Source organism: Choloepus didactylus, chromosome 4 (assembly GCF_015220235.1).
Source record: "Choloepus didactylus isolate mChoDid1 chromosome 4, mChoDid1.pri, whole genome shotgun sequence".
Taxonomy (NCBI): domain Eukaryota; kingdom Metazoa; phylum Chordata; class Mammalia; order Pilosa; family Megalonychidae; genus Choloepus; species Choloepus didactylus.
Genome location: NC_051310.1, coordinates 116,459,509 through 116,476,423, shown reverse-complemented (window position 1 = coordinate 116,476,423; position 16,915 = coordinate 116,459,509). Strand labels below are relative to the sequence as shown.

The 16,915-nt window shown below is 38.8% G+C and overlaps 1 protein-coding gene across 6 annotated transcripts in view; it reads left to right on the top strand.

The window, feature by feature from the left end:
- The window catches only part of TLN2 (talin 2), a 473,758-nt gene that overhangs the window by 450,114 nt on the left and 6,729 nt on the right, over nucleotides 1-16,915 (top strand). For all 6 annotated transcript variants that reach the window (XM_037833795.1, XM_037833797.1, XM_037833796.1 and 3 more), the window contains one exon: nucleotides 15,824-15,949. In XM_037833795.1, coding sequence (XP_037689723.1) covers nucleotides 15,824-15,949 — 126 coding nt within the window. The remainder of the gene's footprint in view (nucleotides 1-15,823; nucleotides 15,950-16,915) is intronic.

The following is a 16,915-nucleotide window of genomic DNA, read 5'->3' as shown; positions in this document are numbered from 1 at the left end:
CAGGGCCCCCCTGAGGAAGAAGCCAGGTTATAGAAAGAAAGAAAAAGAAGTAGACCCTGCTTATTTCAATTGACACTTTCTTAGAAAGGGTTAACCTGATACCATAACATGTCTGAGGTAAAGGACTGGGAAGCCTGAGTTGCTCCTTAAATTACAAACAGGAAACGGGTTAGCTGATACCTGGAGAAGGGCAGTGAAGAGTCCCAGTTCAGAAGTACAGAGCAGAGACTAATCCAGGCTGCCCGTTTCCTGGTCTGGTGTTGAGTGAGAAGTTGGCAGCACAGCTAGTCTGCACCCTGTGTTTCTTGTCTTTATCTTTTGTTTGTACTATTATTTACTTAGCCCTTTCAGTAAACTTTTTGAAATTATGTTTGCCCTATGGTGTTTTTTTTGGTTTTTTTTTGTTTGTTTTTTTTTAGAGAAGTTGTAGATTTACAGAAAAATCCTACAGAAAATCCAGAGCTCCCATATACTACCCTACTATTTCCACCTTACATTGGTGTGGTACATTTGTTACAATTGATAAAAGCACATTTTAGTAATTATTCCATTAACATAGTCCATGGTTTTACTTGGGTTTGCTATTTGTGTCGTACAGTTCCATGGAATTGTTTTTAATTTTTATTCTAGTAATATTTATACAATCTAAACTTTCTCCTTTTAACTGCATTCAAATATCTATGTCAGTGTTGTTAATTACATTCACAATGTTATACTACCATCATCAATATCCATTACCAAAACTGTTCCATAATCCCAAATAGAAATTCTGTGCATTTTGAATATTAACTTCCCATTTCCTACCCCTACCTTGGACCCAGGTAACCTATATTCTACTTTCTGTCTCTACAAATTTGCTTATTCTAGTTATTTCATATCAGTGAGATCATCCAATATTTGTCTTTTTGGGTCTGGCTTAGTTCACTCAATATGATGTCTTCAGGGTTCACCATATTGTGGCATGTATCAGAATTCATTCCTTTTTACAACTGAATGATATTTCTTTGTGTGTGTGTATATATATATATATATCACATTTTGTTTTTCCATTCATCAGTTGATGGACGCTTGAGTTGCTTCTGTGTTTTGGCAATTTTGAATAATGTCTTTATGAACATCGGTATGCAAATATCTGTTTGAGTCTCTGCTTTCAGTTCTTTGGGGTATATACCTGGAAGTGGGATTGCTGGATTATATGGTAGTAATGTGCTTAACTATCTGAGGAACTGCCAAGCTGTCTTCCACAGCAACTGGACCATTTTATATTCCCACCAGCAATGGAGGGAATTCTTATTTCTCCACATTCTCTGTTTTTTTTAATAGGAGCCATACTCGTGGGTATGAAATGGTATCTCATTGTGGTTTTGATTTACATTTCCTAATAACTAACCATGTTAAGCATCTTTCATGTGCTTTGTTGGCCATTTGTATATTTTCCTTGGAGAAATGTCTATTCAGGTGTTTTGCCCATTTTTCAATTTGGTTGTATGTCTTTTTATTTTTGAGTTGTGGGATTTCTTTATATAGTCTAGATATTAAACCCTTTTTGGATATGTGGTTTCCAAATATTTTATCCTCTTATGTAGGTTGTCATTTCACTTTCATGGAAAAGTCCTTTGATGCCCAAAAGTTTTAAATTTTGATGAGGTCCCACTTACCTGTTTTTTCTACCATTTCCTAACACAAGGTCCTGAAGATGCTTCCCTATGTTTTCTTCTGGGGATTTTATGGTTCTGGTCCTTATATTTAGATCTTTGACCCATTTTGAGGTAATTTTTGTATATAGGGGGAGATAGAGGTCCACCTTCTTTTTTTGAATATGTAGATCCAGTTTTCCCAGCACCATTTGTTGAAGAGACTGTTCTTTCCCCATTGAGTGGACTTGTCACCTTTGTCAAAAATCAGTTGACCATAAATATGAGCATTGATTTCTGATCTCTCAATTCAATCCCATTGGTCTATATATCTGTCCTTGTGCCAGTACAATGCTGTTTTGATTACTATGGCTTTGTAGTAAATTTTAAGATCAGGAAGTTTGAGTCTTCCAGTTTTGTTCTTTTTCAAAATGGCTTTGACTGTTCAGGGCCCTTTACCCTTACACACAAATTTGATGATTGGCTTTTCCATTTCTGCAAAGAAGGCTTTGGAATTTTGACTGAGATTGGTTGAATCTGTAAATCACTTTGGGTAGAATTGATATCTTAATTTTGAGTCTTCCAATCCATGAACACAGAATGTCCTTCCATTTATTTCAGTCTTCATTGATTACTTTATCAATGTTTTGTAGTTTTCTGCATACAAATCCTTTATATCCTTGGTTAAATTTATTCCTAGATCTTTGATTCTTTTAGTTGCTATTGTAAATGATTTTTTTCTTGATTTTCTTCTTCAGATTGTTCATTTTAATGTATAGAATCACTACTGATTTGGAGGTGTTGATGTACCCTACCACTTTGCTGAATTCATTTTTAGCTCTGGTAGCTTTGTTGTGGATTTTTCAGGATTTTCTGTGTATAGGATCATGTTATCTGCAAAGAGGGAATGTTTTACTTTTTCCTTTCCAATTTGGATGCTTTTTATTTCTTTTTCTGGCCTAATTGCTCTGGCTAGAACTTCCAATACTATGTTGAATAACAGTGGTGACAGGGCATCCTTGTCTTCTTTCAGACCTTAGAGGGAAAGCTTTCAGTTTTTTCACCATTGAACATGATGGTAACAATGGGTTTTGTCATATATGTCCTTTTTCATATTGAAGAAGTCTCCTTTCAATCCTAGTTTTCTGTTTTTAATCAAGAAGGGCTGCGGGATTTTGTTAATTGCCACTTCAGCATCAATTGAGATGATCACGTGGGTTTTTTCCCCCTTAATTTTGTGAATGTGGTATGTTACATTAATTGATTTTCTTATGTTGAACCACCATCGCATACCTGGGATAAATTCCACTTTGATCATGGTATATAATTCTTTAAAGGTGCTGTTGGATTTGGTTTGCTAGTAATTTGTCAAGGATTTTTGCATCTATGTTCATAAGAGATAATTGTTCTGTACTTCTCTTGTGATATCTTTATCTGGCCTCATAGAATGAGTTAAAGTCATTTTATTTCTGTGGGGTCAGTAGTAGTGGCCACCTTTTCATTTCTGATTTTAGTTATTTGTGACCCCATTCTCCTTCTCTCCCCGCCCTCTCAGTCAGTCTAGCTAAAGGTCTGTCAACTTTGTCGATCTTTTCAAAGAACCAATTTTTGGTTTTGTCAATTCTCTCTGTTGTTTTTTCATTCTATATTTCACTTATCTCCACTCTCATCTTTGTTTCCTTCCTTCTGCTCTCTGGATTTAGTTTGTTCTTGTTTTTCTAGATTGTTTAGTTTTGAGGTTAGGTCTCTTATTTGGGTTCTTCCTTCTTTAATGTAAGCCCTTAGAGCTACAAATTTCTCTTTCAGCACTGTGTGCTGCATCACATAAGTTCTGTGTTTAAGTAAGTGTGTTTTCATTTTCATTCACCTCCAGATATTTCCTAATTTCCGTTGTGACTTTTTCTTTAACTCATTGGTTGTTTAAGAGTATGTTGTTTAATTTCCACAGGTTTGTAAATGTTCCATCTCTCCCTCTGTTGTTGATTTCTAGTTTCATTCCATTGTGGTCAGAGAATATGCATTGTATGATTTCAATATTTTTGAATTAATGAGACTTGTTTTGTGACCTAATATATGGTCTGTCCTGGAGAATAATCCAGTTGCACTTGACCAGAATGTGCATTCTAGTTTTGTTGGGTGAACGGTTCTATATATGTCTGTTAGGTCTAGTTGTTTTAGAGTATAGTTTATTTCTTATCTATTTCCTTATTGATCCTCAGTCTAGATGTTCTATCCATTATTGAAATTGGTGTATTAATGTTTTCTACTATTAATATAGAATTTCTATTGTCCCTTCAAATCTGTCAGTATTTGTTTCATATGTTTTGAGGCTCTGCTGTTAGGTGTATATGTATTTATAATTGTTATTCCTTCTTGTTGAAATGACCCCTTTATCTGTATATAATGACCTTCTTTGTCCCTAGTAACATTTTTTGATTTAAAGTCTATTTTATCGGATATTAACATACCTACCCCAGCTCTCTTTATATTATTACTTGCAAGATATATTGTTTTCTATCCTTTCACTTTCAACCTACTTACATCTTTGAATTAAGTCTCTGATAGATAGCATATAATTGGGTCCTGCTTTTTTATCCATTCTGCCAATCTCTACCTTTTAACTAGAGAGTTTAATAACATTATATTTAAAGTAACTACTGATAATGCAGGACTTTCTTCACCATTTTGCTACTTAAGTCTTATACCTCTTTTTACCCTCAAATTCCTGTTAATGTGTACTTTCATATTCATTTGATTTTTTTGTATTGAATCCCTTTTCATTTCTTTCTTGATATATTTTTCATGCATTTTCTTTGTGGTGCACATTAAGGAAATAACTGAAACTGGAACTGTAACCTATATATTCTTTGAAATTTGCTCTCTAACACTACTTGTTAAATTGCACTTGAGAAATTATCACTTCTATGTATATGTGTTCTTGTGTTTTACCACCCTTGCATACTTGGGATAAACCCTACTTGATCATGGTGTATAATTCTTTTAATGTGCTGTTGGATTTGATTGCAGCTGTATTCATTGGAGAATATATTTTATTGTAGAATAAAATTTTTTTTTAATTTAGTAAACTAAAATATAACAGTCATTTTTTATGTCCTTGGTTAAATTCACTCCTAGATATTTGATTTTGTTGTTGTTGTTGCTATTGTAAATGGAATTTTTTTTCTTTATTTCTTCCTCAGATTGCTCATTACTAGTGTATAGAAACACTGCTTATTTTTGCATATTGATCTTGTATCCCACCACTTTGCGGAACTCATTTATAAGCTCTAGTAACTTTGTTGTAGATTTTTCAGGACTTTATATATATAGGGTCCATGTCACCTGCAAATAATGAAAGTTTGGTTTCTTCCTTTCCAATTCGGATGCCTTTTATTTCTTTTTCTTGCCTATTTGCTCTGGCTAGAACTATTAGCACAATATTGAATAAATAGTGGTGACAATAGGCATCTTTGTCTTGTTAGGGGAAAAGCTCTCAGTCTTTCACTGTTGAGTAGCTGTGGGTTTTTCATATACACCCTTTATCATGTTGCCGAAGTTTCCTTCTATTCCTATTTTTCTAAGTGTTTTTATCAAGAAAGGATGCTGGATTTTGTCAAATGCCTTTTCTGCATCTACTGAGATGATCATGTGGCTTTTTCTCTTTGTTTTGTTGATGTGATATGTTACATTAATTGATTTTCTTGTGTTTTACCACCCTTGCATACTTGGGATAAAACCTATTTATCATGGTGTATAATTCTTTTAATGTGCTGTTGGATTCGATTGCAGCTATAATCATTGGAGAAATTTGGTCTGTAATTTTCTTTTCTGGTAGCATCTGGCTTTGGTATTAGGGTGATGCTGGCCTCACAGAATGAGTTAGGTAGTATTCCCTCCTCTAAGATTTTTTTTTTTGGAAGAGTTTGAGAATTGCTGTTAATTCTTCTTGGAATGATTGGTAGAATTCACCTGTGAAGCCATCTGGTCCTGGACTTTTCTTTGACGGGAAGTTTTTGATGACTGACCCAATCTCTTGTGATTGATCTGTTGTGGTCTTCTGTTTCTTCTAGAGGCAGTGTAGGCTGTTTGTGTGTTTCTAGGAATTTAGTTCATCTCAGTTGTCAAATTTGTTAGTATACAGTTGTTCACAGTATCCTGTCGTGATCCTTTTCACTTCTTTGGGATCAGTAGTAATGTCCCCCATCTTATATCTGACTTGATTTGCATCTTCTCTCTTTTTGTCATTGTCAGTCTAGCTAAAAGTTTGTCAGTTTTAATGATCTTTTCAAAGAACCAACTTGGATTTGTTAATTTTCTCTCTTGTTAATTCTCTCTATTGTTTTTTTTATTCCCAATTTCATTTATTTCTGCTCTAATCTTTGTTATTTCCTTCTACTTGCTTTGGGATTAGTTTGCTGGGTTTTTTTGTTTGTTTGTTTGTTTTTTTCCTAGTTCCTCCAGGTATGTAGTTAGGTCTTCGATTTTAGCTCTTCTTTTTTAATGTAGGCATTTAGGGATATAAATTTCCCTTTCAGCACTGCCTTTGCTGCATCCCATAAATTTTTATATGTTGTGTTCTCATTTTCATTTGTCTCGAGGTATTTACTGATTTCTCTTGCAATTTCTTTTCTGACCCCCTGATTGTTTAAGAGTGTGTTGCTTAACCTCCATAAATTGTGCATTTTCCAATCCTCTGCTTGTTGTTGATTCATAGTTCATTCCATTATGATCAGAGAAAGTGCTCTGTACAATTTCAGCCTTTTTAAATTTATTGAGACCTGTTTTGTGACCTAATGTGATATCCCAGAAAATGATCCATGAGCATTTGAGAAGAATGCATATCCTGCTGTTTTGGGGTGCATGGTTCTGTATATGTCTGTAAGTCTAGTTCATTTATCAAATTATCCAAATTTTTCTTTCCTTACAGATCATCTGTCTAAATGTTCTATTGATGTGAGTAGTGTATTGTTGTCTCCAGCTATTATTGTAGATACATCTTTTTCTCCCTTCCATTTTGCTAGTGTTTGCCTCATACATTTTGGGACTTCCCTATTAGGTGCATAAGTATTTATGATTGCTATTTCTTCTTGGTGGATTGCCTCTTTTATTAATATGAAATGTCCATCTTTGCATTTAAAGTCTATTTTGTCCAATATTAGTACAGCTACCCCAGCTTTTTTTTTTTTTTTCCATTTGTGTGAAATATCTTTTTCTCCAGCCTTTCACTTTCAACCTATCTTTTTCCAGCTTTTCACTTTCAACCTATTTGCAAGCTTGGGTCTAAGGTGAGTCTATTGTAGGCAGCATATACATAGCTCATTTTTTTTTATCCATTCTGTCAGTCTGTGTCTTTTGATTGGGGTGTTCAATCCATTAACATTCAATGTTATTACTGTAATGGCAGTACTTACTTAAACCATTTTATCCTTTAGTTTTTATATGTGATATCTTATTTTGTCTCTCTTTTTACCCTTTTGGTTACCTTTACTGATACTCTTTATTTCTACCCTCTCCTCCAAGCCTCTCTCTCCTGTCTTTTCCTTTCAGCCTGTAGGACTCCCTTTAATATTTCTTGTAAGGCAGATCTCTTGTTAATGAACTCTCTCAAATGCCCTCATTGCTGAAGGATACTTTTGCCGGATAGAGAATTCCTAGCTGGCAGTTTTTCTATTTCAGTACCTTAAATATATCATGCGACTACCTTCTTGCCTCCCTGGTTTCTGATGAGAAATCAGAACTTAGTCTTATTGCAGTTCCCTTGTGTGTGACAAATTGCTTTTGTCTTGCTACTTTCAGGATTCTTTCCTTATCTTTGGCATTTTACATTCTGATTAATATGTATTTCAGAGTAGGTCTATTAGGAGTTATTCTGTTTGGAGTACATTGCGCTCCTTTCATTAGATTTGGGAAATATTTGGCCATTATTTCCTCAAATATTCTTTCTGCCCCTTTCCCCTTCTCTTCTTCTTGGACACTCATGACATTTATGTTTGTGTGCTTAATGCTGTCATTTAAATCTCTGAGACTCTTCTCAATTTTTTCCATTCTTTTCTCTGTTCTTCTGTCTGTAAGATTTCAATTGTCCTGACTTCTAGGTCACTGAACCTTTCTTCTGCCTATTCAAATCTGCTGTTATGAACCTCTAATATATTTTAAATCTTCTACTGTGCCTTTCATTCCCATCATTTCTGTTATGTTTCTTTTTATACTTTCAAATTCTTCTTTATGTTCACACATTATCTTCTTAACATCCTTTATCTCTTTTAGCCATATATCCTTTCATCTCCTTGAATTGATTTAGGATATTTGTTTGAACATCTTTGATTAGTTGTTCCAAATTCTGTATCTTCTCTGAAGTTTTGATTTGTTCCTTTGACTGAACGATATCTTCCTGTTTCTTAGTATGGCTTGTAATTTTTTGCTGACATCTAGGCATCTGATTATCATTTTGAGTTTACTCTGGAGATCACTTTCTCTTGCATAGGATTTTATTGTTGATTGGCTTTATGTTAATGGTTTTCTTTGACACTTGGTTCAACTTATTCTAGACCTTCAGAATAGCCCATATTTCGCTAAACAGATATTTTCAGCTTTTCTTAATCTGATTTTTGCCCTAAATATACAGAAAAATTTTTGAGATTGCACCCTTTGTGCAATTTGTTTCTCCTCCAGGAGAAAGCTTTCTTTCCTCTGTTCCTTCTTCAGGAATGTTGATCTTTCTGTTTGTTATTTTATTTGACTCTAGTTTTTTAACACTCCTTTCATTGTCCCTAGCTGCTTTTTCCTGGAGGGCAAATGCTGGGGGGGAGGGGGGTCACCCCAAAGAGGACTTTCCCAAGTCAGTAGTTCCCAGTCAAAACAGGGGCACAGCCCACAAAGTGGGTGTAGACCAGTTCCAAAGTGCCCTGGGAAGGAGACCATGAAAGACACCAAAGGTCTCTTTGACACTCCCGGAATCTGTGCTTTTCTAGCCTGCCCAGCAGATGGCACTCTTCATCAAACTATTCACTGCCGTCCTGAGGAGGTACTGTGCCTTTAAGTCTCCACTGATTCCACCCCTGTTGGGGGTGGGGTTGAAACAAGAACTGCCAGCTGCTTTTGTCTGGGGCAGGTTGAAACCATAGCTCTGAGCCAGGACCCAGCAATCTGAATTCGCTAATCAACAGCCACAATCAGTGTTTGACCATGCCCTTCTCCCATTCTTGGGGAAGAGGACTTTTATGTCCCTTTCTAATAGCAGCAGCCAGCCAGGAACAGGATCCCAAGGTGACCTGCCACAGGAGTGAGGGATAGATACCAGCCACTGCTACAGAGCGATCTACTCACATTTCTTCACCAGAGTTTATTGGTCTCTCCCTCCCACTCCTCTGGAGCCCCAGAACAGTTGTTTCAGGTAATTCCTGGCTGTTTAGTAGCTGCTCTGGAATACAGACTGAGTCCTGGAGCTCCCTACTCTGCCATCTTTTCTGTATCATTTCTCATTTTTTATTTGATACCAATTTAACTTTAATAGCATACAGTGCACTTTCTTCTTTCTGCTCCTCAGCCTGACTCCTTTCAATTGTCTTGCCTTCTGGGACAAGACAAATTCTGGAATTTTTCATTTTAGTTCCTGTGGTCTTCAAACTCTAGTAGTTCTGTCTGTTTCCTTTTAAAAATTTCTCTCTCTTTATTGACATTCTCATATTGTTCATTCATCATTGTCCTAATATCCTTTAGTTCTTTCTCTGTGTTTTCCTACCTCCCTTTGAGTGTATTGAAAATCATTTTTTGAAGTCTTTGTCTGGTCTGTCCACAGTCCGGTGTTCTTCATTGATATTTCCTGGATTTTTACCCTCTTCCTTTTGATAGGCTCTATCTAATGTATTGTAGTCATTTGTTCCATACTGTACATTTTAATATTTTATAAAGCGTTAACTCTGGGATTATTGAGTCCCTGATCTTGTCTATTTCTTGAGTTTGTATCAGCTAGTGATGTGATGGAGATTTTCTTGAGTGCCAGGAATTTATGAAACCAAACACACCATTGCAAAAACCATCTTTCACACTCTTTGAAAATTGACTTTGCATTAGCTGGCACTCTCCTTCAGTGTTCAGCCCTCCTATGAAGAAGGTCAACTCAAGGTGAATGTGAAGTGCAGGGTCCTCCCTGTCTTTTCTAAACCTATGTCTTGTCCTGGGTTTGTGCATGCAGAGTTTTCCTGTTCTCAGGAATTTGAATACCCCCTCCATTCCTCAGGAAACAGACCTTTTCCCTCTCCTGGGTACTCCACAGCAGAACTCAGAGCAGGTAAGCCTTTGCCCCAGGCTGCCTCACTCACTGGTTTCTTACACTGCTTTCCCTGGCCCAGGTTGCTTTTGCCTGAAAGGCAAGTTCTGAGGAGGGGTGAGCCAGAGGGGAGCTTCCCAAGTCAGTCTTTCCCGGCTGCAAGGAGGCCAGGGACCCACAAAGCGAGCACCAGCAAAGTACCATGGCTATTTCCTGATTCAGCACTTGCCCAGTAAATACAGCCCTTCACCTGTTTTCCATAGTTTTGAGGGAAAGGTTTAAGGGTTTTTAAGATGCCTCTGCCAGTTTTTCCCAAGGTGGGTGGCAACAATGGCTGCCCTCAGAGCTGGACCCCAGAAATCTGAAGTGGCTGGTCACACGCAGCGTTCAGCCGTCGGACCTCACGCCCCCGGATCTTGGGGAGCTAAGTCTTTATATCCCACCCTGACACCAGCAAGCTGCACCAGGAGCCGGGGTGGAGGACCTCAGTGCTGCCTACTGTGAGGGGGGGGGGGATGGGCGACGGGAGCTGCTGCACTGGAAAGTGAAATTCACTTCTATTTGCTGGTACTTACCAGCCTCTTCCCGGATGCTGCGAAGTGTTCATTAGACTCTGGAGTTTCAAAATAATTGATTCAGACATTCCTGCCTGTTTAGTAATTGTTCCAGTGGAGGGACTGATTCCTAGAGCGTCCTACTCCACCATCTTCCTACAATCCTCTCATCTATCTTTGATTTTTTTTTGTTGTTGTTAAGTTGTAATCAGAAATGACAGCTAGAATAATTGTGACTGTAAAACAGTGTTCAGACTGAGAAACAGACTAGCCTAGCCCAGAGTCTGAAAAACAATTTTAAAACCACAAAAAGTGTAATAGAACATAATAGAAAGAATAATGAAAAGAATTCTAATAGTTATTGAACATTTACCATGAGTCAATCATGCTTTACATATACTAACCATTTACTTCCTATAGGTAGGAGAGAAGCTAGTCTTATTGAATGAATGAATCACTGCAAAGATGGTTTTCTCAGAATCCTTGAAAGGCAAAAAAAAAAAGTAATTTGAAAAATATAAATTAGGACAGTCCTCCACTGCTCTCTTCTCCTTTCCACTCTCCTTCTCCAGTGGGACCTCTCGCTCCTGGAAGTTGAGACCTGTCAGCTAGATAGGGCCTCAGATATCCTCCCAAGGGTGGGAAGCAGACAACCAAGGCAGCCAACCCAGTGTGAAGCCTTTCCCAAAAGGGAATCTCTCCATGCCTCTCTAACTTTCAAATAGCTGAGCTCTGCAGAAGGTCATCAAACAGGAAAAAATACCAGCCCAATGTGCCTAGACCCTCTCAAAGCTAATGAAAAGCCAAGGTGAGGATAAATCCATCCTTAGCTAGAATCTGAAAGACCAGCCACAAAAGACAATTGCTAAGAACTAGTGGTGATCTTTCCAGGTGGAGGGGAATGGGGAAAAGAACATTGTTACAAAGGATGAGAAGACAAATTCAGCACTCAGAGAGTACAGCTAATACCTTCATTAGGGAAAAACCATCAACAGGTTCTTAGTTTGTACGATGTACTTTTTCCCAGCACTATTTTTTTAAGTAGGAGTACCTCTCGGTAAAATTTTAGCTCATGTATTTGCCTATGTGTATAAATGGTTAAATGTCACAAACTGTGAATGACAGTTGAGGGATTCTGGCAGAGTGAGTTAACCCACAGCCTTCAGTGGAGCAGAAGCCAGTGCACAGATGTGGGTGCATCTGTCCTCCGTGGTTCAGGAATGGACAGTTATTAATATGAATGCTTAGTCTATGTATTTTTCCTTCTTTTACCATATAAAGGGTACTCTCGCTACACTCTGAATAGAAATATTCATTCAACAAACATCTATCACATGGACTCCTCTCCCTGATTTTGTGCTAGAGAGATATAAATTGAATAGAACACAATCTGTGCCCTGAAGGAGATCACAGGCTGGTGGGATTAAGTTAACTAGTGCTTCTTTTCCTTAGTCTAGGCCAGAATTTTCCATAAAGTAATTCATAATCACCTCCATTAGAAACACTTTTAACAGCCTCCACCCAGACCTACTGAAACAGAACTTGCATCCTTAACCAGATCCTCAGGTGATTCTGCAGTGAGGTCCTCAGTCTAACCTGTTTCGTAATTACATTTTCTTAAGTTGGTAGCCTTTGCTTGATGCCATTTGGTATAAAGAAATAAGAATAGCCCACCACATGCATAGTATTAGTCATCATCTTTAAAAAATTATTTTAACAATGTTAAAATCTCTTTTCATAATCCAGTTGTTGAAAAAAATTCAGGAATGAGGATTTCAGTGTTCTCAGTCTGCCCTAAGCTGGAAGTACATATCTGGGAACCTTTGGTCATGTCAATGTATCTCTGCTAAAGAGAATCTTAAGAGGCCAACCAATCCAGCCTCTGGGATGAGTAGGTGAATGTGAGAGCTCAGTGACAGGAGCCTGGCCTCAGCGGTTCATGGGGTCCAGGGTCCCCTGGCAGGAGCGCCACATGGCTGTGCTTATTCTCCTGTCTCTCAGCTACAGTGGGGATTGCTCTATTAACTAATCCTGCATTTTAATTGTGATCCTTTTGTTTAGGAAAGCCCTTTGAAGTCTTTCTCCTTTTCTGTAGAATGCTTAGGCTTGGGGTCCTTCTTCCCTTCTGTTCTGGTTTGCTAATGCTTGCCTTTTTGCAAAACACCAGAAATGGATTGGCTTTTATACAGGAGGTTTATTTGTTTACACAGTTACAGTCTTAAGGCCATAAAGTGTCCAACATAACACATCAACAGTCGGATACCTTCACTGGAGGATGGCCAGTGGCATCCAGAAAACCTCTGTTAGCTGTGAAGGCACGTGGCTGGCGTCTCCTTTCTGCCAGGTTGTGTTTCAAAATGGCATTCTCCAAAATCTCAGTGTCAGCTTCCAACAGCCATCTTCAGAATGTCTCTGTAAGCTGCAGCTACTCTCTCAGCTCCTGTGCATTCTTCAAAGTGTCCTTCCTGGCTATGGCAAACTCGCTCCTTCTGTCTGAGCTTATATAGTGCTCCAGTAAACCAATCAAGGCCCATGCTGAATGGGCGGGGCCACACCTCCATGGAAATTATCCAGTCAGAGTTATCACCTACAGCTGGGTGGGTCCCATCTCCATGGAAACACTCAAAGAATTACAATCTAATCAACACCAATACGTCTGCCCACACAAGACTGCATCAAAGATAATGGCATTTTGGGAAACATAATACATTCAAACCAGCACACCTTCCCACCCTCACCACCCTTCTCCCAGATTCCATTCTGTGTGCTGGTGGAAGACCAAGCTAATGGGTCCCCTTGCCTTGGGGCAATTCCATTTACCTTTGGGCTAGAAGTTGTATGATGTGAGGATACATTAAGTGGCGATGTCTGTTTTCAGCAGGAGAGAGAGGGTGGGCATTTAGCCTTAATGAGAAACCTGGCATCCGGAAGATACCAATCCAGCAAGCTGAAAGCTGACATCCTCTGGGGCTCCACCCAAACTGCAGCATCTAAACTTTCCTCGTCCGCCCTGGGGATCCCTGTTGCCTACGCAGGCAGCTTTATTGCACCATTCTTGGAAAACTATCCAATGGCTTCTAATCAGAGCAGATGTCTCCCAGATATAAAACGTTCTAAGGCATAGAAATGTTATGGAAAGAAAAATAAACATTCATCAAAGAGCTGTACAACAATAGCTATCAAAAGAAAAATCTATGAGTGTCAAAAATATTTCCAAGTTGAATATTTCAAGCAGGTGTTGACAAAATAAAAAAATAAAAACTCAGGGCAACAGAAGATATGAGAGAGGCCCTTCAAATCAGTTATCATGAGAGGCATCTGTCGGCTCTATCTGTGCTGATAGTTAGCACTTAATTTTAATAGGAAACTCCATTTTCTATGAATCTTAAAATTTGAGAAAACAGAAATCTGCTGACCGGGTGCTTCACACTGTCACGTGGACTGAGGCTTGGAACCCAAAGTATAGATGAGGCCTCCTGAGTCTCCTTGGAGACTTGGAGGAACCTCTGTTTCCTCTTCTGCAAAACAAGGAGCTGATTCGGGGGTCTGTTTGTACTCAGAAAGTCTGTGATTTCCCCAGTGCCTTAATCTGTTATATGGTTGACTTTCATTTGCAGAATGGATTTCCGGAAAAGCTCTTTATATCTCAAGATATACATACATACATACATACATATATAATATATATATATATAATATGTAAACATAAATATACACACACATACATATAAACACATCAGAGTCTAATGTAATTTCTTTTGAATCTGTATGAGAAAACCTTTTATGCTGGAGTGTCTTATGAATCATTTTTTTTTTATTTCAGTAAACATATTTTGTATTCCACTACCACTACAGCCTACCCCTGCCCTATTATAGTAAAGGAATCCAAAATGAACCCAGTAGAACCGAATCCAGTTCCATCGTGAATGATCCTAAAACTTCCAAAATGCTGCCATTTTTCTTTACGTCCACTAGATATGCATTGAAATTTTGTTTTGATGATATGGGTTGTAAAAAATAAGATTGCCGTCTTTCATGATTTAAAATGTAGCCATTAAGAATAAGAGACTGGAAAAATTGTATCCATCCAGTCTGATGTTTCATAGGGACTGTTAACAAAGATGACTTTGAGCCTTGGCCACTGGAATTGTGTAGCCAAGTCATTTCTCATTGATGCCTTAAGGTGTGGCCTAGGATAGTAAGACATGTTCTTTTGGAGTCAAGAAACTTAAGTTTGGTTTTTGATTCATGCTGGCAAATACCTGGAGCCCAATACTCTACCTCCCTGAGGCCAAGTTTTCTCGTTGTAAAAATAAGGATAAAGACAGCTACAGTGTAGGATTTTTTTTTAATCTATTGGTGAGAAATAAGTTAATGTATGTGAAAGTGCCTTATAAAATCTTTGGCACATAGTAGACAGTATATAAACACATCATTATGCCTGATCATCATCTCTTAATGCCTAAAAGGTACCAGCCATATCTTCAACATCATGTGACCCAAGAGAAATTGAACCACATTGACTTAGAATCAAAGAATGTTAAACCTTGGGGGTCATCCAGTTGAGCTACACCAAACTGTGGCACTCCATCCCACCCAGCTCGGACCATAGTCTTCACATTGCTCCACTTGCTTCCCCAAAGCTTCTCTTCAACTTCCTGTGTTATCTTGACAGTGACATAAGGGTGGTGGTGAATTTAGACTAGAGTCCTGATGGCCTAACCACCTTCGCATTGGTGTCCAATGATCTTCCCAAGATGGAGCCATGCCTCGGTGCCCCAGGTCACCAAACAAGCTCCACCCTGATGCCATGTGGCCTGGATTTCTTATCTACTGCTGGGTGATCAGTGGTTGGTATATAATTCTCTCCATGCTCAACAACAGAAATGCAAATGCTAGTTTGCTTTTTGTTTTTCCCCAAGAAAAACAAGGCTTTTCACAAACACAAAAAAAATAGCCACCTTTCCCCTTTTTGACCCATTTTTGAGCTTTAAGCTCCAAAAGCGTTCCACTATCCAGTCTTTGAATTTTGATTATTGATTATTTTGATGTTGATTATTGATGCTGATGGAAACATTTGAGTATATTTTATTATGTCACTTTAAGGGTTCTGGTCCAATAAAACAGTCTGTCTTGGAATTTCCAGTTTTTGAATTTGTGTAAGACATCAATGCTAACAGCTTTCACCCTTTATAGAGTGGGAGGTGGGGAGTGGGCAGCAGACGGAAAGGCATTTCTACCCTTGATATGGTTTGTCAACAAAAAGAATGGGCAGATGAAGGGTCAAATGGCCAAGAGTAAGTAGTTTGGCAGCAGGAGCTCTGTGGATACGAATTGCACATGACATTGTTTTCTTTTGATTATAGCAAGCAGATGAGACGCTGGATTTCGAAGAACAGATCTTGGAAGCTGCTAAATCCATCGCTGCTGCCACAAGCGCCCTGGTCAAATCGGCCTCAGCAGCCCAGAGGGAGCTGGTGGCCCAAGGAAAGGTGGGTGAACCCCACTGGCCAAGGGGTGGAACATTCGATAGGGAGAGCCCCCAAGGGCTGAGGAAGAGGTGCAGCAACTTTGGGCCTGACCAAGGACATGCACTGAATTGCCGGGCCTTGCCCCAACTAACTGAAAACTCTGTTTGCTTAAACCTGACAAATAGAATTAAGGATTTGGCTTCCAGGCCTCTCATCTGCTTCTTATTAAGGAAAGCATTGCACTCTGAAAGGCGGTCAGGTTCCAAACAAGACATTTATATTCCCACTGTACACTAGGCCATTTAAAGACATAAACTGTCATATTTTCCTGGTGGACAACTGTGTAAACCCTGCGCTAGGGGGCTTTATTGTACCATTTTCCAACCTTAAATGGCTCCAGTCCTTTTTTAGGACTGAAAAGCTGAATGCTATCCCACTTTACACAGTTAGCATTTTCCTGAGCCCATTGGTCAGAGGGCTAGTCTGGTTTTAAATCCAAGATTTCTTCAGTCCGCTTCATCTCCAGTCACCCACTCCATCAGCATTAGCATGGAAGCAGAGTTCTTTTTTAATCATCCAGAGGATTAAAATACATTAGACTAATCCTGGCTATGGGAAGAACTTCCAATTTGAAGTATTCCATCTATCCTGTTACTCCCATACAACACTGAACCACCCCATCCAAGCTGTGTCTTGCAGACAGCCTCTCAGACAAGAGACACTATATAAATCCCATCAGCGCCTGGGCCCGAGTTGGGGTTGGGAAAGTTTGGTCACCATAATTGTCAGTCTCCTCTGTGTGATATATAAAGGCTTTTGCTGCTAGTGCACAGATAGGCAGAAATGATTGCATCTTGATCTAAGAGCTCGTAACACAGACAGGAAGTTCTGCCAGACCAGTTGCTGTCCGTCTTCCTCCAGGAAGTCTCCCTGGCTTGTGAACTCAGCCAGGTCTTAGTCCAAGCCCCATACCTGGTCTCCTCTTTC